The sequence below is a fragment of the Sebastes fasciatus genome, chromosome 19 (genome assembly GCF_043250625.1).
Source record: "Sebastes fasciatus isolate fSebFas1 chromosome 19, fSebFas1.pri, whole genome shotgun sequence".
In the NCBI taxonomy this organism is placed as follows: Eukaryota; Metazoa; Chordata; class Actinopteri; order Perciformes; family Sebastidae; genus Sebastes; species Sebastes fasciatus.
The window spans coordinates 14,333,027-14,348,313 of record NC_133813.1 but is presented as its reverse complement, the minus strand read 5'-3'; the positions used below and the strand labels follow the sequence as shown (position 1 = coordinate 14,348,313).

The 15,287-nt window shown below is 39.2% G+C and overlaps 2 protein-coding genes across 2 annotated transcripts; one reads left to right on the top strand and one right to left on the bottom strand.

Moving 5' to 3' along the window:
* The first annotated feature begins 5,395 nt into the window (after positions 1-5,395).
* pmaip1 (phorbol-12-myristate-13-acetate-induced protein 1) lies at positions 5,396-5,895 on the top strand. The gene is made up of 2 exons (XM_074618872.1): positions 5,396-5,527; positions 5,624-5,895. The coding sequence occupies exons 1-2, from the start codon at positions 5,509-5,511 to the stop codon at positions 5,746-5,748; spliced, it is 144 nt and encodes a 47-aa protein (XP_074474973.1). The 5' UTR covers positions 5,396-5,508; the 3' UTR covers positions 5,749-5,895.
* Positions 5,896-7,042: 1,147 nt separating this feature from the next.
* Positions 7,043-14,481, bottom strand: LOC141757927 (Golgi phosphoprotein 3-like). The gene is made up of 5 exons (XM_074618871.1): positions 14,017-14,481; positions 12,716-12,847; positions 12,299-12,413; positions 10,705-10,865; positions 7,043-9,565 (listed from the first exon to the last, which is right to left on the bottom strand). Exons 1-5 carry the CDS (start codon positions 14,230-14,232, stop codon positions 9,302-9,304), a joined length of 888 nt encoding a protein of 295 aa, XP_074474972.1. The 5' UTR covers positions 14,233-14,481; the 3' UTR covers positions 7,043-9,301.
* Positions 14,482-15,287: the final 806 nt, after the last annotated feature.

The following is a 15,287-nucleotide window of genomic DNA, read 5'->3' as shown; positions in this document are numbered from 1 at the left end:
CAGATGACGCATGCGCAGTAAGGATAAATAAAAGCTCATTCTGATCATTACTGCGCATGCGTCAGAGTGCATGGCTCCCACCTGTACCTGGAGCTGTCCACTCAGGACACATGTTAATACCACAGGTCTGAGGGCCATAGTTTTCAGTGACTTGAATTGGGAAAAAATGTATAATATCAGACAAGTAATGTTTATTTGTTTATTTGTTTATTTATTTATTTTGCACAATTTAAGACTATACAACATAACAAAAAGAAATAAATGAATAATAACTAATAATAATAAAACCCAATGGGCTTATCTGAAGCCTCCACCTAGAGACAAGATTACTATAAAGAAATAATATGACTACATAATAGTGATAACAAACAATTAGGACAAGATATATATAATAACAACAATAACAATACAGTAAATATATTTTAAAAAAGACAATGTGCGTGTGTGTGTGTGTGTTGCGTGGACCTGTATGGTTAGTGTTTGTGACGAGGATATTGATTTAAATATCTATAAAATATAATATATATTATAATGTATCAATAATAACTTTAAAGAGGTTTAATTCAAAATATGTTTCTAGAATAAGCTACACACTCTAAAGCCTGCTCTTGAAAGATTTAAACTAAATTGTAATTATTCCAATGTTTTCTGAGAAATAAACAAAGAAAATGTTTTTATTATTTTTCATTAAAGCTAAATATTTACACAGTAATTACTTTATTTTTGTATTTTTATTATTATTATTATTTTATCTAGAAAACTGGTCAAATGGTCATGCTATATGGCAGTGATATTTAATTTTTTTTTTTTAAACAATTCATTTAACAAGAATGTTTATTTTAATTCAAATATTTATAATTTTCTGCATATTCCATTACCTAAAATGTAGAAAACTTTACTCAGTTATACTCCAACTCTTTTATTTAAACTGACCCAAGACCCAAACAATTCTTAAAACCTATAAAATTATAGGCTGAAATCAATTGAAATTACCATTTTTATCTAATGGTATTTATATTTCCCTCCTCCGACATACTCAATTATGTGTGTAACGTTGTAGTTGCATTCCCTGGCACTTTGTTTCCTCTTTTTCTTCTTATATAGCTTATGTTTATCTGTTATTGCAGAGATAGATAGATAGATAGATAGATAGATAGATAGATAGATAGATAGATAGATAGATAGATAGACAGATAGACATTGATTTTGAGTGTGCTGCCATCTGTTGATTGATGGAGGTATGTACATGGTTTATTAGAAATACAGTAGTCACTACTGTATTTCTAATAAACCATGTACATATACATAAAAAGCCGTTTATTTAAGCTGACCCAAGACCCAAAATTCTTAAAACCTATACAATTATTAACTAAAATTACTTGAAATTACCATTAAAAAAAAAATTAGACTTTATATGTCAATGTAATTCTAAAAACATATAAATATTGTCTGTGACTCTATTATGGCATTTGTTTTGCAGTTTAATTATGCAAGTGCCAATTGCACCCTATCCTTAGGATGGGTTAAATGAAGAGCTCAAATTTCATTTGTGTATATGATGATAAAAAAAATAAAGTTAAAAGATTACAGTCATTGAAAACTTTAGTTGTACACACTCTTTTTCATTCAGTGTTTAAAGGAGCTGTCATGTTTTTATGATCAGGAATATGCCAGTGTAAATTAACCTGTCAAGCCTGTTAAATGACAAATATTATTATAGTTTTAATGTTTTATAAGCATGAGGTCATTTATTTCCAGAGACATCTTGTACAAGATATTTTCATTACAGCAACAACACAAAGTTTGTTGACATCCAGAATTACATGACTAAACGTTGTGTAGGTACAGTAACTCTGATAAGCATGTTCATAGTACAGTTATATAGAAAACACCCTCTGTCTCTCTCTTTCTGTATACTACCTTCAGGATGTGGCAATAAAAGACGGACAAGACGTTTTATAACACTGTTATCAGCGGCTGGAGAGGCCCACGCCTTTTGCAACCATGTGATCATTATGCACTGAACTAGATTGTGAACTTGAGTATTTCCATTTTATGTTGCTTCATACTTCTACTCAACTGCATCATTGTATTGGAAATATTGCACTTTTTACTCTACTACAGCTAATAGTTATCTTTACCCAAATTATATATACTATAAACTTATTACACACCTGCATTGTTAAAGATTAAAGCTGCAGTGGGTAGGAATGGAGCAAATATGATTACATTTATAAAACGGTCATTATATCCTGACAGTAGTGCATGAGACAGGTATCATGTGTCTCTGTGTCCTTCGGTGTCCTCCGGCGCTCCTAATGGCATATGCAAGATTTCACAGACCGGAGGAAAACAACCAATCAGAGCTGATCTGGAGTCTGCCGTCCAGCTGCCATCTATGAGCCGGCTGTCAATCACTCGTGAACTCCGATCAAACGGTCAAACTAGGCAGCACTGCTCAAATATGAATCAATATTCTGTTACTTTAATGCCTATTTCTCTCCTTAAAATGTTTTCAGAAACATCTTGTAGTGTACTGTTTAGCTGTAAAATGAGAAAGTTTGTGACCCAGCAGCCATGTTGAGATCAGTTGAGGAAATACCAAGCACCGCCCACCAGCCGGAGCACAGCCAATAGGAGCGCTCTCTCTCTCTGAAATGACTTGTGATTGGCTAAAGTCTCCCGTCACGGGCTAGTTTTTTTAAAGCCTGCAAACAGACTCATGAGGAGGTGCAGGAGTTTAGTTTTCTCTCAGAACACTTGAATTACAATATGCTGAAAGGTTATTATTAATTTTTGTCCAATGATGCCAAAAACATTCCTACTACTGCAGGTTTGACGGGTTTGACAGATTAGTTTGAACTGGCATATTCCTGATCATAAAAACGTGACAGTCATAAGGCTCCTTTAAGTGTATAAACATTGAATGAAAAAGAGTGTGTACAACTAAAGTTTTCAATGACTGTAATCTTTTAACTTAATTTTTTTTATCATCATATACACACATGAAATTTGACCTTTGCATTTAACCCATCCTAAGAATAAGGTGCAATTGGCACTTCCAGAATTAAACTGCAAAACAAATGCCATAATAGAGTAACAGACAATATTCACATTATACCAAGAATTACATTGTATGTCGAAGTATTAGGGCCACATTGGGGAAAAATAAATAAATCTGAGATTTCGAGAATAAAGTCATAATATTACGAGAAAACAAGTCGTAATATTGTGAGAATAAAGTCATAATATTGTAAATTAGTAATTTTTTTGTGTTATTTTAGAGTGGAAATAGAGTGAAAATGAGGAACGTGGAGCCTCTTGTGAAGTTATAGTTAGTTTAGGTTTCACAAATAATGAAATTCATCTTCATCTTTTGGCACATCAGTACCACATTATCATCAGTATCAGCACCTTGAAAAGATTGTGCACAAAACTGCGTTTATTCTGAAGAAAGAACCACACAGACCTGATGGGGAAACTGCCTCTTCTGTGAAAGAGGAAATTACTTTTTTTCTTGTAAAGTTATGACTTTATTCTCGTAATATTACAACTTTTTTCTCGTAAAGTTATGACTTTATTTTCAAAATCTCTGATTTTTTTTCCCCTCAACGTGGCTCTAATACTCCATCGTAACATTAATATGTAAAGTCTAAAAAAATAAAAAAATACTTTTGGTTGAGTCAAATTAAAATATGCTGAAAGGTTATTATGTAATTTTTTACCCAATGATGCCAAAAACATTCTGCCTACTGAAGCTTTAAACCAGTGGTTCCTAATCTTTTTGGGTACAGTGACTGGTTGGGGCCCCTTGCTACATTTCAGATGTCTATGGGTTGTTAGCAGTTCCACCAAAGAGACATTTCCTCCATAAACTTCTCAGGTGGTTTCAATTAAATAACAGATTGAGCCACAAAGAGGTCAAATTGTCCCCCATGTTGGGAACCACTAGAACACCAAACTAAGCTCCATCGCAACCAGCTACAACAGTAAAATGCTGCTTAAGCATTTATGCATCAGTATTAACAAAATCAATATTGCAACACCTAGGAATATATCAGTCACAGGGGGACTTTTTTTCTGCGGAACATGTACTTCTACTTTCGATACTTCAGTTAAGTACATGTTGCTGATTATTTCTGTATTTTGTTTACTTATGTAAAGGATCCGAAATTCACTTCATGTCCTCCAGGTTTAATGATTAACTTCTACTTATGTTCTTGTCTCTTTTCTCCTTATATGTACATCAAAAAGTTCCTTTCACAACTAATCCTCCTCATCTTTCTGTCATTTCTGTCACTCCTCACTTCTTCTCCTTAAATGGAACTTATGTGTTAGCAGCGGTCACATCACCTGACTGTAGTTTTGCTGGGACTTCCCCATTTCTACAAAGAGGAAGGAGATCTCTCCGAGGCAAGCCTTGACATGTTCATGATGAATGTACAGCAGCAGAGTATTGAGACTTCACGCCATATGTTTTATATTCTGGGGGAGAATCATAGGAGTTTGAATGAAATGCAATGCATTTTATATATATTTGACATTACAAATTGACATTACAAACCTTTCAGTGAGCTCATGGTGTATTTAGGTCACCACCCTGGTGTGCGTGACCTAATTACAGACTGTGCGTGGTTGAATGAAATGCCTCTCTGACGTTGACTGAATGCAATCAATGAAAGTTGTTCTTCAAGTTTCTACAGTTGCACAAAGATGTTAAAGAGGTGTGTTAATATAGCATGTTTTGATGTAGAATAAAACTAATTTATTGATCACATGACATGTTGTTTCTGTTTATATAATCCCTGAAATGACCCTAATATTGTGACCTCGCTCCACATACTGAATAACAACCGCTGTGTCTAAGTATCTTATCACTATCAGCCCATTAGGACACAAAAACAGCCACTGATCCTCAACTGGTGTTGTGCGTTCACACAATAAATCTTTATGGTGGGATTATATAAGTGTGAGTTTGTTGTTAGAAATCCAGCCTCTATCTGTTGAACAGCGTGGACTGTCATGTTGAAATCTTACTTCTTGTGACGCACTACAGCCGGAGAGTTGTTTTTACCTCCTATACTCGTGACCTCATTCAACACATTATAAGTCTATGTGTGTTTAATTAATCTCCTAATGTGGCTAAATCACTTCATCATGATTGAATTTATTCAGTATGTGCATATGGACTCATGTCAGCATGTTGGTACAAACACCACAGGTATGTGTTATTGTACTACAAGGTGTACAACAGGTACATGTTTGGTATGATAAAGGAGCCTCATAGCTATATTGTAAACAGATCTCAAAGTGGGAGGAACTTGGCTGCAGCTGACGGGGATTCCTCTTACGTCACCCGGCAGTATTTAAGCTGTGACCTGCTATCAATAGTTCAAAACCTGTTCCTTCTTGTCAAGCCACAACTGCTCCGCTTTTATAGGCACCGAGGGAGAAGAAAAACTGAACCTTTAAAGCTGCTCTTCTCTTTTACGAACAGGCAGAAGAATTATGAGAATGGCTCGCCACGGTAAGACGATTTTCTTTGAACTTAACCTGGTTTTAATTAACATTCACATGTGTATTAGATCATGGATACTCAACCTACGTATCTTTTGCCCCTCAGATCTCACTGCCACAATTGATCACTGCGCACATGAGTTGCGTCAGGTTGGAGACGGGCTTAACTGGAGATACAAACTGCTGGAAATACTGATCAAGAACTACAAGACTGTTACCAAAATCAAGTGAGACGTGACGTCAAAGCACACGGAAGAGGAATTGGATTTTTTCTAAACTGGATGTAATACAGAGCCAAAGCAGCAGAGTCTTGGATACGGACTCATCACAACTCTCAAGTGGGAAGTGTAAGCTTGTGGAAACCACCTGATGAAGACGCTGGATGTGGACTGTCAGTGGACTGGAGCTCTGCAGAGAAAGAAAGCCACATGTGTGGGATTCTGTTGATCCAAAACGATTCAGACCCACGGGTGACTGGAACCAAAGTGGAACATCTGGATGGAAGATATCTGCTGTATGATGCTGATTATCACATGTACTCTGTACTATACATACTTCTGTATATATGAACATGTTAGGCTCTATCAGCCTGTCACATTTACGTTAACTGAAGTATGAGACTCAGTTACTTTATAGACTCTTTTTTAATGGGAATTATTTCATGAGTTGCTGATTAAAGGTGCATATTCAATAAGTCTTGTATCTGGTCATCTGTACTATAGTGGTGAATGCTGATGAATGTGAGGCTTTCTGAAAGGAATAGTTTGACATTTTAGGACATATGGGATGAATGTGGGAAATGTTTTGCATTGCAGACTTCTGGAATATGTTGCGATATGAGCCAGAATGTTAAATTCACACCCAGCACCACTCTGAAATCTCCAGGATGCGTCCTAATCAAACCGATAAGAAAATGCAGATATCACACTCTTCGACCGTTGCCATGGTAATCAACCTCCAAATCAATATTCCAATGGTTCATTATATTTATAGATACTGTATACTGTATATGTGTGTAATAATAATGTATAAATCCCCAAATAGCCCATGAAATAAGGAATAATCCGTATTTCCCAAAGCATTTAATGTAGATTATTTCTCTAATTAATCTTTAAATCATAAATAGCCATCATAATTTCCCAAATCTTAGAGTAACACCCTCAAACTGCTTGTTCTATCTAACTGTCTAAAGCCCCAAACATATTCAGTTTACAGTGATTTAAAAAGAAGCAAATCCTCACATTAAAAAAAAATAACTTTACAATAAATCAATTATCAAAATCGTTATTTTTCTGCCAATTGACTGATCCATAATTTCAGCACTAAATGAATCTGATAAAACATCACACTAAGAACCTGACATTAATAACTACCTGTATGTTTGATGATTTATGGGACTATTTAACAGATCAAATGGGAGAAAACTAAATCAAACACGGATTAATTAAATCCATAAGTGTATACAGTTCAGTATATACACTATACATATATATATGGAATAAAAACAACAACAGCAAAACAGTGCTAAATTCAGGCACTTAAAGGATCCTTACTTTATTTTGTGTGGTAATACAAAAGCATACAGAATTATAGAGGATAGGAGAGAAGATCCCTTTCATTGAATTCCATTAGATCGTACACATAAAATGACTAATAATTACATACAAGCCTTTCCTCTGTAGCTACATCCACAAGTACCCCAGCCCTCCACCGATAGCATGCATGGTCTCTTCGCTGTAAACGGATCTCAACACTTCTTCATACCTATTGGTATTTTGTTGGTAGATTAAAAAAAAAAAAAAAAATCAAGACAGAACTAAGTATGCCATGAAACAATAGGTGATGTATCTTCATACACAGATCACACTCATTAGACCAGAATGATGTCATCATTTCATATTGAAACAGAAGCGTTCCCACATCTGCACTGAACTGGAGATGGGTTTTGTTCCAATAGATTGCATGTTGTTGGAACAGTTTCAGTCTTAAACAAGGATTCATCTGGGGCCCAAGCAACCCTCCCGTCACCAGCATGTAAGAAACAAAAGAACATGCCCGCGTGGGCCTACCAGATAGAAAGAACAGCGAATTATGACATGACATACAAACTGAGAGATACAATATATTGCAAAAGGGAAACTTAAAAAAGGGTTGGTTCAGCCAAAATTACAAAATACACATTGTCTCACTTACATCTGTTGGTATCTAGTGAATCCCTAGAACTTGCTGGTAACACATTTCTATAGGGACCTCTTTAGCGCACAGTAAAGAAAACAGTTCACAGTAAAGATTGTGGATTAATGGGAAACTCCACAAAGAGATACTGAATTTTTTACTGCTGACGAGCATCTTAAAAGTAAATTCAATTTACCGTCATTGTGTTAAGATAGAGGCGAATGTCTTTGAGACATATTTCAAAACCTAACTAAAACCTCCATGGCTAGATACCACTAGTGTTAAGTGAGAAAATGTGATTTTAAAATGATTTGGCTGAACTAACCGTTTAACATTTTCTGAATTTAAACTAGCCACTTTGGCTAACATTTCCCCACCCCCTTTGTATAAGCAGCCACTGATGATCACACTGTAAATTCTTGTGTAGGCTGTTCACAAATCAGTTTGTTTTTACATCTCACACTTAAAAATATGAGCACATTTTTTTTTATTATATGCCCAGAGGAATGATTTTAAAAGATTCATAAAGATCAATATCTGTAGACAAAATAAGTGAGATCTTTCTTTTTTTAGCAATGATTGCTATGGTTCATAATTTTCAATCTCATCTTCTCAAGTATACTCAACCCAAGAAAGAAATCCCTATAAATACGGTCCTACCTACGGGGGCTATTGGCTGTGCAAAACAGTTGATAAATGGCAGACTACTCCAGGCATCGATTAGCAACATAAATAGAAGTGGAAGACTAGTCTCATTCTATATAAACACAGAATGGACCCATTGCAACTAATAAGATAAAGAGGTTTGTTAGACTCCGGGTTTAATTCTTCATTTAGGGTTAGAGTCTATGAGGGGTCAAATTACCCAGTAATGATGCAGGCATCTCCTCCTCAAAATGCAATGAGGAAGAAAGGAGGAAAAGAGGATTTAATGAGTAAACATTCAGGTAGTCTATTCTAACAGTAACCCTAAAGCATGTACTCCCAACACAAGTGGGAATGAACAGGTGGAAGCAGGAGACCTGCACGAGTGCAAAGAGCATCAATAGCAGTGAGATGTGCTATCCGTTATCCTTGCATAAAAGCATGTGGGAGAGAATGGAGACGAGACCAGGATTTGATTCTGGCCACATCTTGTAGTAATGTGGAGATGATGTTTCCTTTAGTGAAGAAAGGGAAACTTGGCCCCAGTCAAAAATCTTCATATTCACCATGACTACTGCTGCCAACTGCTTTTGTTCTTTGATGTCATCTAACATTTAACAGAAACCCATCTGTTCGTAGTGTTGACGTTTTCTAAGTATATCCAGCCTCGCAGCAGCAGATAATATACCTCACTGTGTGAAAGCAGCCAGTCGTTTTTTTTCATTTAGAGACCAATCCAACCAACCAAAATGTTACTTGGTGAAGCCCACCACCAATCGGATTGCACTGGGTTAACATGGACTGCCACCGAAATGTCATCCGGAACAGATGTACAAACAGGCTCCCCAACCGAAATAGATTGTCTCATTAGAGTGAAGTCCGTCTCATTAAGTGAAGTCCTTCAACCAATTAAATAACACAGACCATAGCCAGATCTTCCAGTCCAACCAATCAGGTGTTTTTTTCATTTAGTGAACGCGGCCACCACGGCCCACATGAGTTCGTTGACGTTGGGCTTTGTGCTCTCTTTCTCCGGCTCCAGCTCCAGCAGGGTGTGGACTCTCTTCATGCCCAGGTCGTACTGGTCGTCTTGGAGTGGGGCGAAGGCATTCTCGAGAACGTCGGATGAGTGGGCCAGGAGGATCAGGGACAGGACCCGCTTGTCCATGCGGTGAGGGTCGTTGACCCACTTCTCCAAAACGGACTCCTGGACCTTCTTGACGAGGCGCTGTAGGCAATAATATTAACACGTGTTTTATAGCCATCATATGCATGACGTACTGTAGGGCTGTGCCATTAATCAAATTTCAATTATGATTTGGGAACGATTATGAAAACAAGATAAAGCGATTATTGTGCCGCAATGTCTAGGATTAAGTTGTTCACAAGGGCTCAAAATTGTTTACAAGAGCACAAAGTTCTTCATAGATCTAGCCTCTTAGTTTAGCTCTCAAAGTGCACCAGAATGATGCATTTAACTTGAAAATGTAGGCTACAAAATGTTGTTTTTAAAATGCGTGATGTTTTCAATTAGAAATCTTGTTAAACAATCGGGATGTCAATATCGACCAAAATAATTGTGATTATGAATTTTGTTATGATCGAGCAGTAATAACACACTGTACATTCAACTAGGTGAAGGAACTAGAAAAAACATCATTAATAGGAGCACTTCACCATGTTGTGAAATACACTTATTCGCCTTCTCATGTCTGTTGGTTAAATGTGAAGCCACAGCCAGCAGACCATAAGCTTAGCTTAGCTTAGCTTATCTTAGCATAAAGACTACAAGCAGGGGGAAACAGCCAAGGCCTATTGACGGAGGCTGGGTCACGTGTCATCAACGCGTCATATCTCTGGGGGTTTGGCACCGAAATTGAGCCAATCGCAATGCACGACCGACACAATGCTTTATACCCCATACCCCAAGACCCGTGTCCGCCCGTGTCCCAGCCTCCTTCAATAGGCCTTAGAAACAGCTAGCCTTAACACGTTATATCTCGCTTGTCATTTCTGAGTTTTTGAACAAACGTGATATAATGCATTATTATAGCAGGTACAGTATTTATGCTGTTGCAGACAAAACATGCACTTTAATTTCTGCTGAACTTTGATCCAATGTAGCCGTTACTGCGCAAGTGCAGGTCAAACTTGCAGACAATGAGCTGTGACTGTAACCCTCGCTCTCATAAAAGCTGGGTGTTTGCAGACCGAGCATAAAAATAGTGCTTGTATCGTAAAGTTTTTACCTCTCGGTCAAGAGTCTCCGACAACACTAATTTGATCCGTTTTTAATCCCGTTTCTTGTGAAGCTTAAATCGACTTGATGACACAACAAACAGTCAGTGAACGTCCCCCACACCATACCTGTTTAATGGTGTTGTTGGTGAGCGGATGTGTGGTCATGTCAAAGAGCAGGAAGTTCTGTTTCTCCGTGGTGAGGACACCTTTCTCTACCAGGTTTTTTGCCAGACGTTCTCTAACATTTCTCAGCTGGTAGTGCAGCTTCAGGGGATTCCAGGTCTCTCCTATAAAAGGACAACATCAGATCCATTTTAGGACTTTAGACACACTGATACACAGCCACTGATACACTGACAGTTTTTAACACTGTTAACAAGTGGCTCACGTTGGCTAATTTTAAAACTGTTAGTGTTGCTGCTTCCAGCTTATTATTACATTTGTATTAATGTTGTTAATGCAGTCCTCGATGTGGGCCGGTACTCACCGCTGCGCGGTACCGGCACTTCTACATTCTCTTTGGCGTACTGTGACTTTTTCTTGTGCACCGGCTCTTCTCAAAAGCTGCCGGTACTCTTTTCCGCTCTCTCCATAACAGGTTCTCTGGGAGATTTATAACGGTGATTCATAACGGCGCAGCTCCAGTGTTTTTGCGGAGCGTCTCATAAGCCGTATAAAACACAAAAACTATGTGGAGAGCATCTGCACGGCACGGCGCCTCCTCAGAGGGAGGTGAGAACGAGGGTGCTGTAATTCATCGATACAATGTTCACGTCCTTTTTGTAAAATAATTAGTGAACTTTTTTTTTTATTTGTGAACAAATATAAATCATTATTTATTATTTTCGGAATCTGCTATTTTGATTTAAAAAAAAAATGTGATGAACATTTCCAGAAGAAATTAAATGTTCAGACAAAGGCTGTGATATGTGTGAATAATAAAAGTATCTATAGTAAAAGCTTAATAAGGGTCCAAAATTATGTAAAATTGCATAATCATCAAAAACCTTCAAATTTTCTTGGGGTGGACCCCCAAACCCAATATCTCCTTGTATATTTTATTCACTGTAGAAATTCAGAGAAGTGTCTCTTTATCCTGCTGCATAATATGTACGAGCATCTTGACTGGGAGACTGACAGTGTAACATGTAGGGCTGTCCCAAATACCAGTTTTTGGGCTTCGAAGCTTCTGTGAGGAATATTTGAAGGTACTCAAAGCTTCGGGCCGGTGCCGCACTACTGTTCACACACGCACTTCTACACGTAACAAATAGCGATATCCGTCTGACAATAACTAACAGTAATTAATGTGGAATACGAATAATCCTTCCTTATTTCATGGGCTATTTTTGGGATTTTTCCATTATTATTATTACACACTTATATATAAAAAATACAAAAAAACAAAGCATTCGAATGTTGATTTGGAGGTCGATTGCCACGGCAACCTTCGACGCTTCGAAGCATTCGGGTCAGCCCTAGTAACATGCTTAAAGAAATGATAAATAAATAGGAATACGTAGCAATAGATTGCCGATACCGGCCGATTCACGCGCCAACATGTGAATAAGAGGAGTGCTGGCACTTATCTTTTTCAAGCACTGTGTTATTGATAATCGCCATAAAACTGTGATATTAGAATGAGTGCTTCTTTGTCAACTAGTGTAATGATGTCCAACAGGTGAAATAATGAGTAGCTTATTGGTATGTTTTATCTCACCACTCAGCAGCTCTATCCAGCTCTGCACAGTCTCTGGAGGCTGGGTTTCTTTAACGTGCTTCAAGGCCTCGTCCAGCAGTACGTCTCCTGTCGGGGCATCTGACTTGCAGATCACCTTTTGCAAACAAAAGGAGACATATTTGAACTAGGTATGGCTGTTAATGTGTGCCACACTTACAGCTTACACGTTCACGTCCTGTGTGAACAGGAACCAGCCTAACCACTACACACTGTAGTACACGCAAACGTTTTGTGATATCTTGATAAGGAGACTATTTCTAATCCCTACAGAAGAAATTATCACGGAAACAAAATTGAAGGGTAACAAGTGTCTTGTGGCATATACATTTATAAGAACATTTAGACATGGTAGTCACTTTTCCTCTGAACACCTGAACACATCATTGTAGTACCCACCTTTCTAGAGAGCAGGCTTTTCCTCCTCACACCACACGCCTCCAACTGTAACCTCCCCCGGAGGGCCAGCTCCACCAGCATACACCCGCGGAGACCGGAGGAAATACAGTCGTTCCAGAAAGACGTGTAGCCCTGGGAGGAGGAGGAAGAGGAGGAGAAGGAGGAAGTGGAGGAGGAGGAGGAGGAGGATGAGGTGGAGGAGGAGGAGGAAGAGGAAGAGGAAGAGGAGGTGGATGAAGAGGAGTAGGAGGAGAAAGAGGAGGAGGAGGAAGGGGAGGCGGAGGAAGAGGAGGAGGAGGAAGGGGAAAAGGAGGAGGAGGTGGAGGAAGAGGAGTAGGAGGAGAAAGAGGAGGAAGGGGAGGAGGAGAAGGAGGAGGACGAAGAAGAGGAGGAGGTGGAGGAAGAAGAGGAGGAAGAGGAGGCGGAGGAAGGGGTGAAGGAGGAGGAGGAGGAGGAACAGGAGGAGGAGGAGGAGGAGGAGGAGAAAGAGGAGGAGAAGGAGGAGGAAGTGGAAGAGGAGGAGGAGGAAGGGGAGGCGGAGGAAGAGGAGGAGGAGGAAGGGGAAAAGGAGGAGGAGGTGGAGGAAGAGGAGTAGGAGGAGAAAGAGGAGGAAGGGGAAGAGGAGGAGAAGGAGGAGGAGGAAGAAGAGGAGGAGGTGGAGGAGGAAGAGGAGGTGGAGGAAGGGGAGAAGGAGGAGGAACAGGCGGAGGAAGAGGAGGAGGAGGAAGGGGAAAAGGAGGAGGAGGTGGAGGAAGAGGAGTAGGAGGAGAAAGAGGAGGAAGGGGAGGAGGAGGAGAAAGAGGAGGAGGAAGAAGAGGAGGAGGTGGAGGAGGAAGAGGAGGTGGAGGAGGAGGAGAAAGAGGAGGAGGAGGAAGAAGAGGAGACAAATTCAGCCCAAGGTGCAGCAGCGTTTGTTAACTTAGCTGACGTGTTGGTCGGTGGAGTAACACCATATGAACACGTCCAGGTTAAGAAAAGAGAGTCGCTGCTGGCAAGTTGTCAAGTTAAACTTCCCAGGTAACTCCAGCTACTAGAGCTACGTGGAAAAGTACATTTGTTAATGAACTTAACGTGGGATAAGAGCTTTCACTCACCATCTGCTTTACGAGCAACAACATAACTACACAGATAAACACCAGGTTAAACTTGGTTAACTTCACATACATGTACTAACCAGGTTAGTGGTCAAACAGACATGAATCAGCTTGAATAAACTGAAGTTAACTTTTGCAAACAGCAAAGTAAACACTGTGTAAACAACAGCTAGCTTTATTGATGGATTAAAAACAGCTCCCACACACCTCTCGGTCCTTGAGGCCCAGCAGCAGCACCTCCTCCATCAGTGTGAGCCTGGTTTCCTTCGAGTCCCCCTTGTTGGTGTCGTCGTCCTCCTCCTCCTCTCCGCGCCGCGCCGCCTCGTCCTCCTCCCCGCCGGACTCCCTCTCCTTGTCGGCGGCTCGGATGGCCTCGGTCCTCCGCTGGACAAGGCCCGACGTCCTCTGCTTGAGAGAGGCCATAGCTGCTGCTGCTGCTGGTGCTGCTGCACAAAACGATCAAATCCAGAAGAAAAGCAGCGCCTACCTCGACCAGACAGAAAGCCACGAAGCATCCAGTTCACCTGGATGTTATAGAGGTGAGAACGGGTGAGGAAACGGTGCGAGCGATCGAGTAAACACGGTGGTTGACGTTAAGCTCGGCTCGGGATTCCTGCTTCGGCTCTGCCCACTTCCTGATCCAACATGGCGGCCAGTGGTGGCAGTGGCTGTGACGTCGATTGTGGTCTGAAGCTCAACTCCAACTGAACAGTGGACGCATCTTGAGCCTGACGCCTTCACGTGCCGTCAGAAATACTGTAAATATGACACTTTCACACATTTACAGTAAACACCACTGTGTTTCACAATAAGTAAACTAAAATGTCTTGTCACAAAGCTTATATAATGTTATTAACACTTAATTTGCACTATCTGTTTATATCATGTTTATTTTTGTTTATAGCTTATTTTGTATATTGGTAGAATATCTATTATTTTGTTATTATACTGCTTACTTGCACCAACAAAACCAAAGCAAATTCCTAGTGTATACCTCTTACACCTGGCAATAAACACGATTCTGATTCTGATTCTGAACTACATACAGTTAATAATATAAAGATAGCACTGCTCCCAGTAGACCACCAAAAACTGACAATAACCTGATATTTTCAGGTGGTATTTTATTTCATTCTCACTGTGCAATATCATTTTCCACTTGTGCAATTTTGTTAATAGTCTATTTATTGTCAATACTGTATATACTGCTCCTGTTTTTATGCTTCCTTCCATTTAAAGTGTGAAACTGTAAATATGACAGTTTCACACATTTACATTAACACACATTAACCACATTAACCTTTACAATAAGTAAACTAAAATGTCTTGTCACAAAGCTTATATAATGTCATTAACACTTAACTACATACAGTTAATAATATAAAGATAGCACTGCTCCCAGTAGACCACCAAAAACTGACAATAACCTGATATTTTCAGGTGGAATTTCATTTCATTCTCACTGTGCAATATCATTT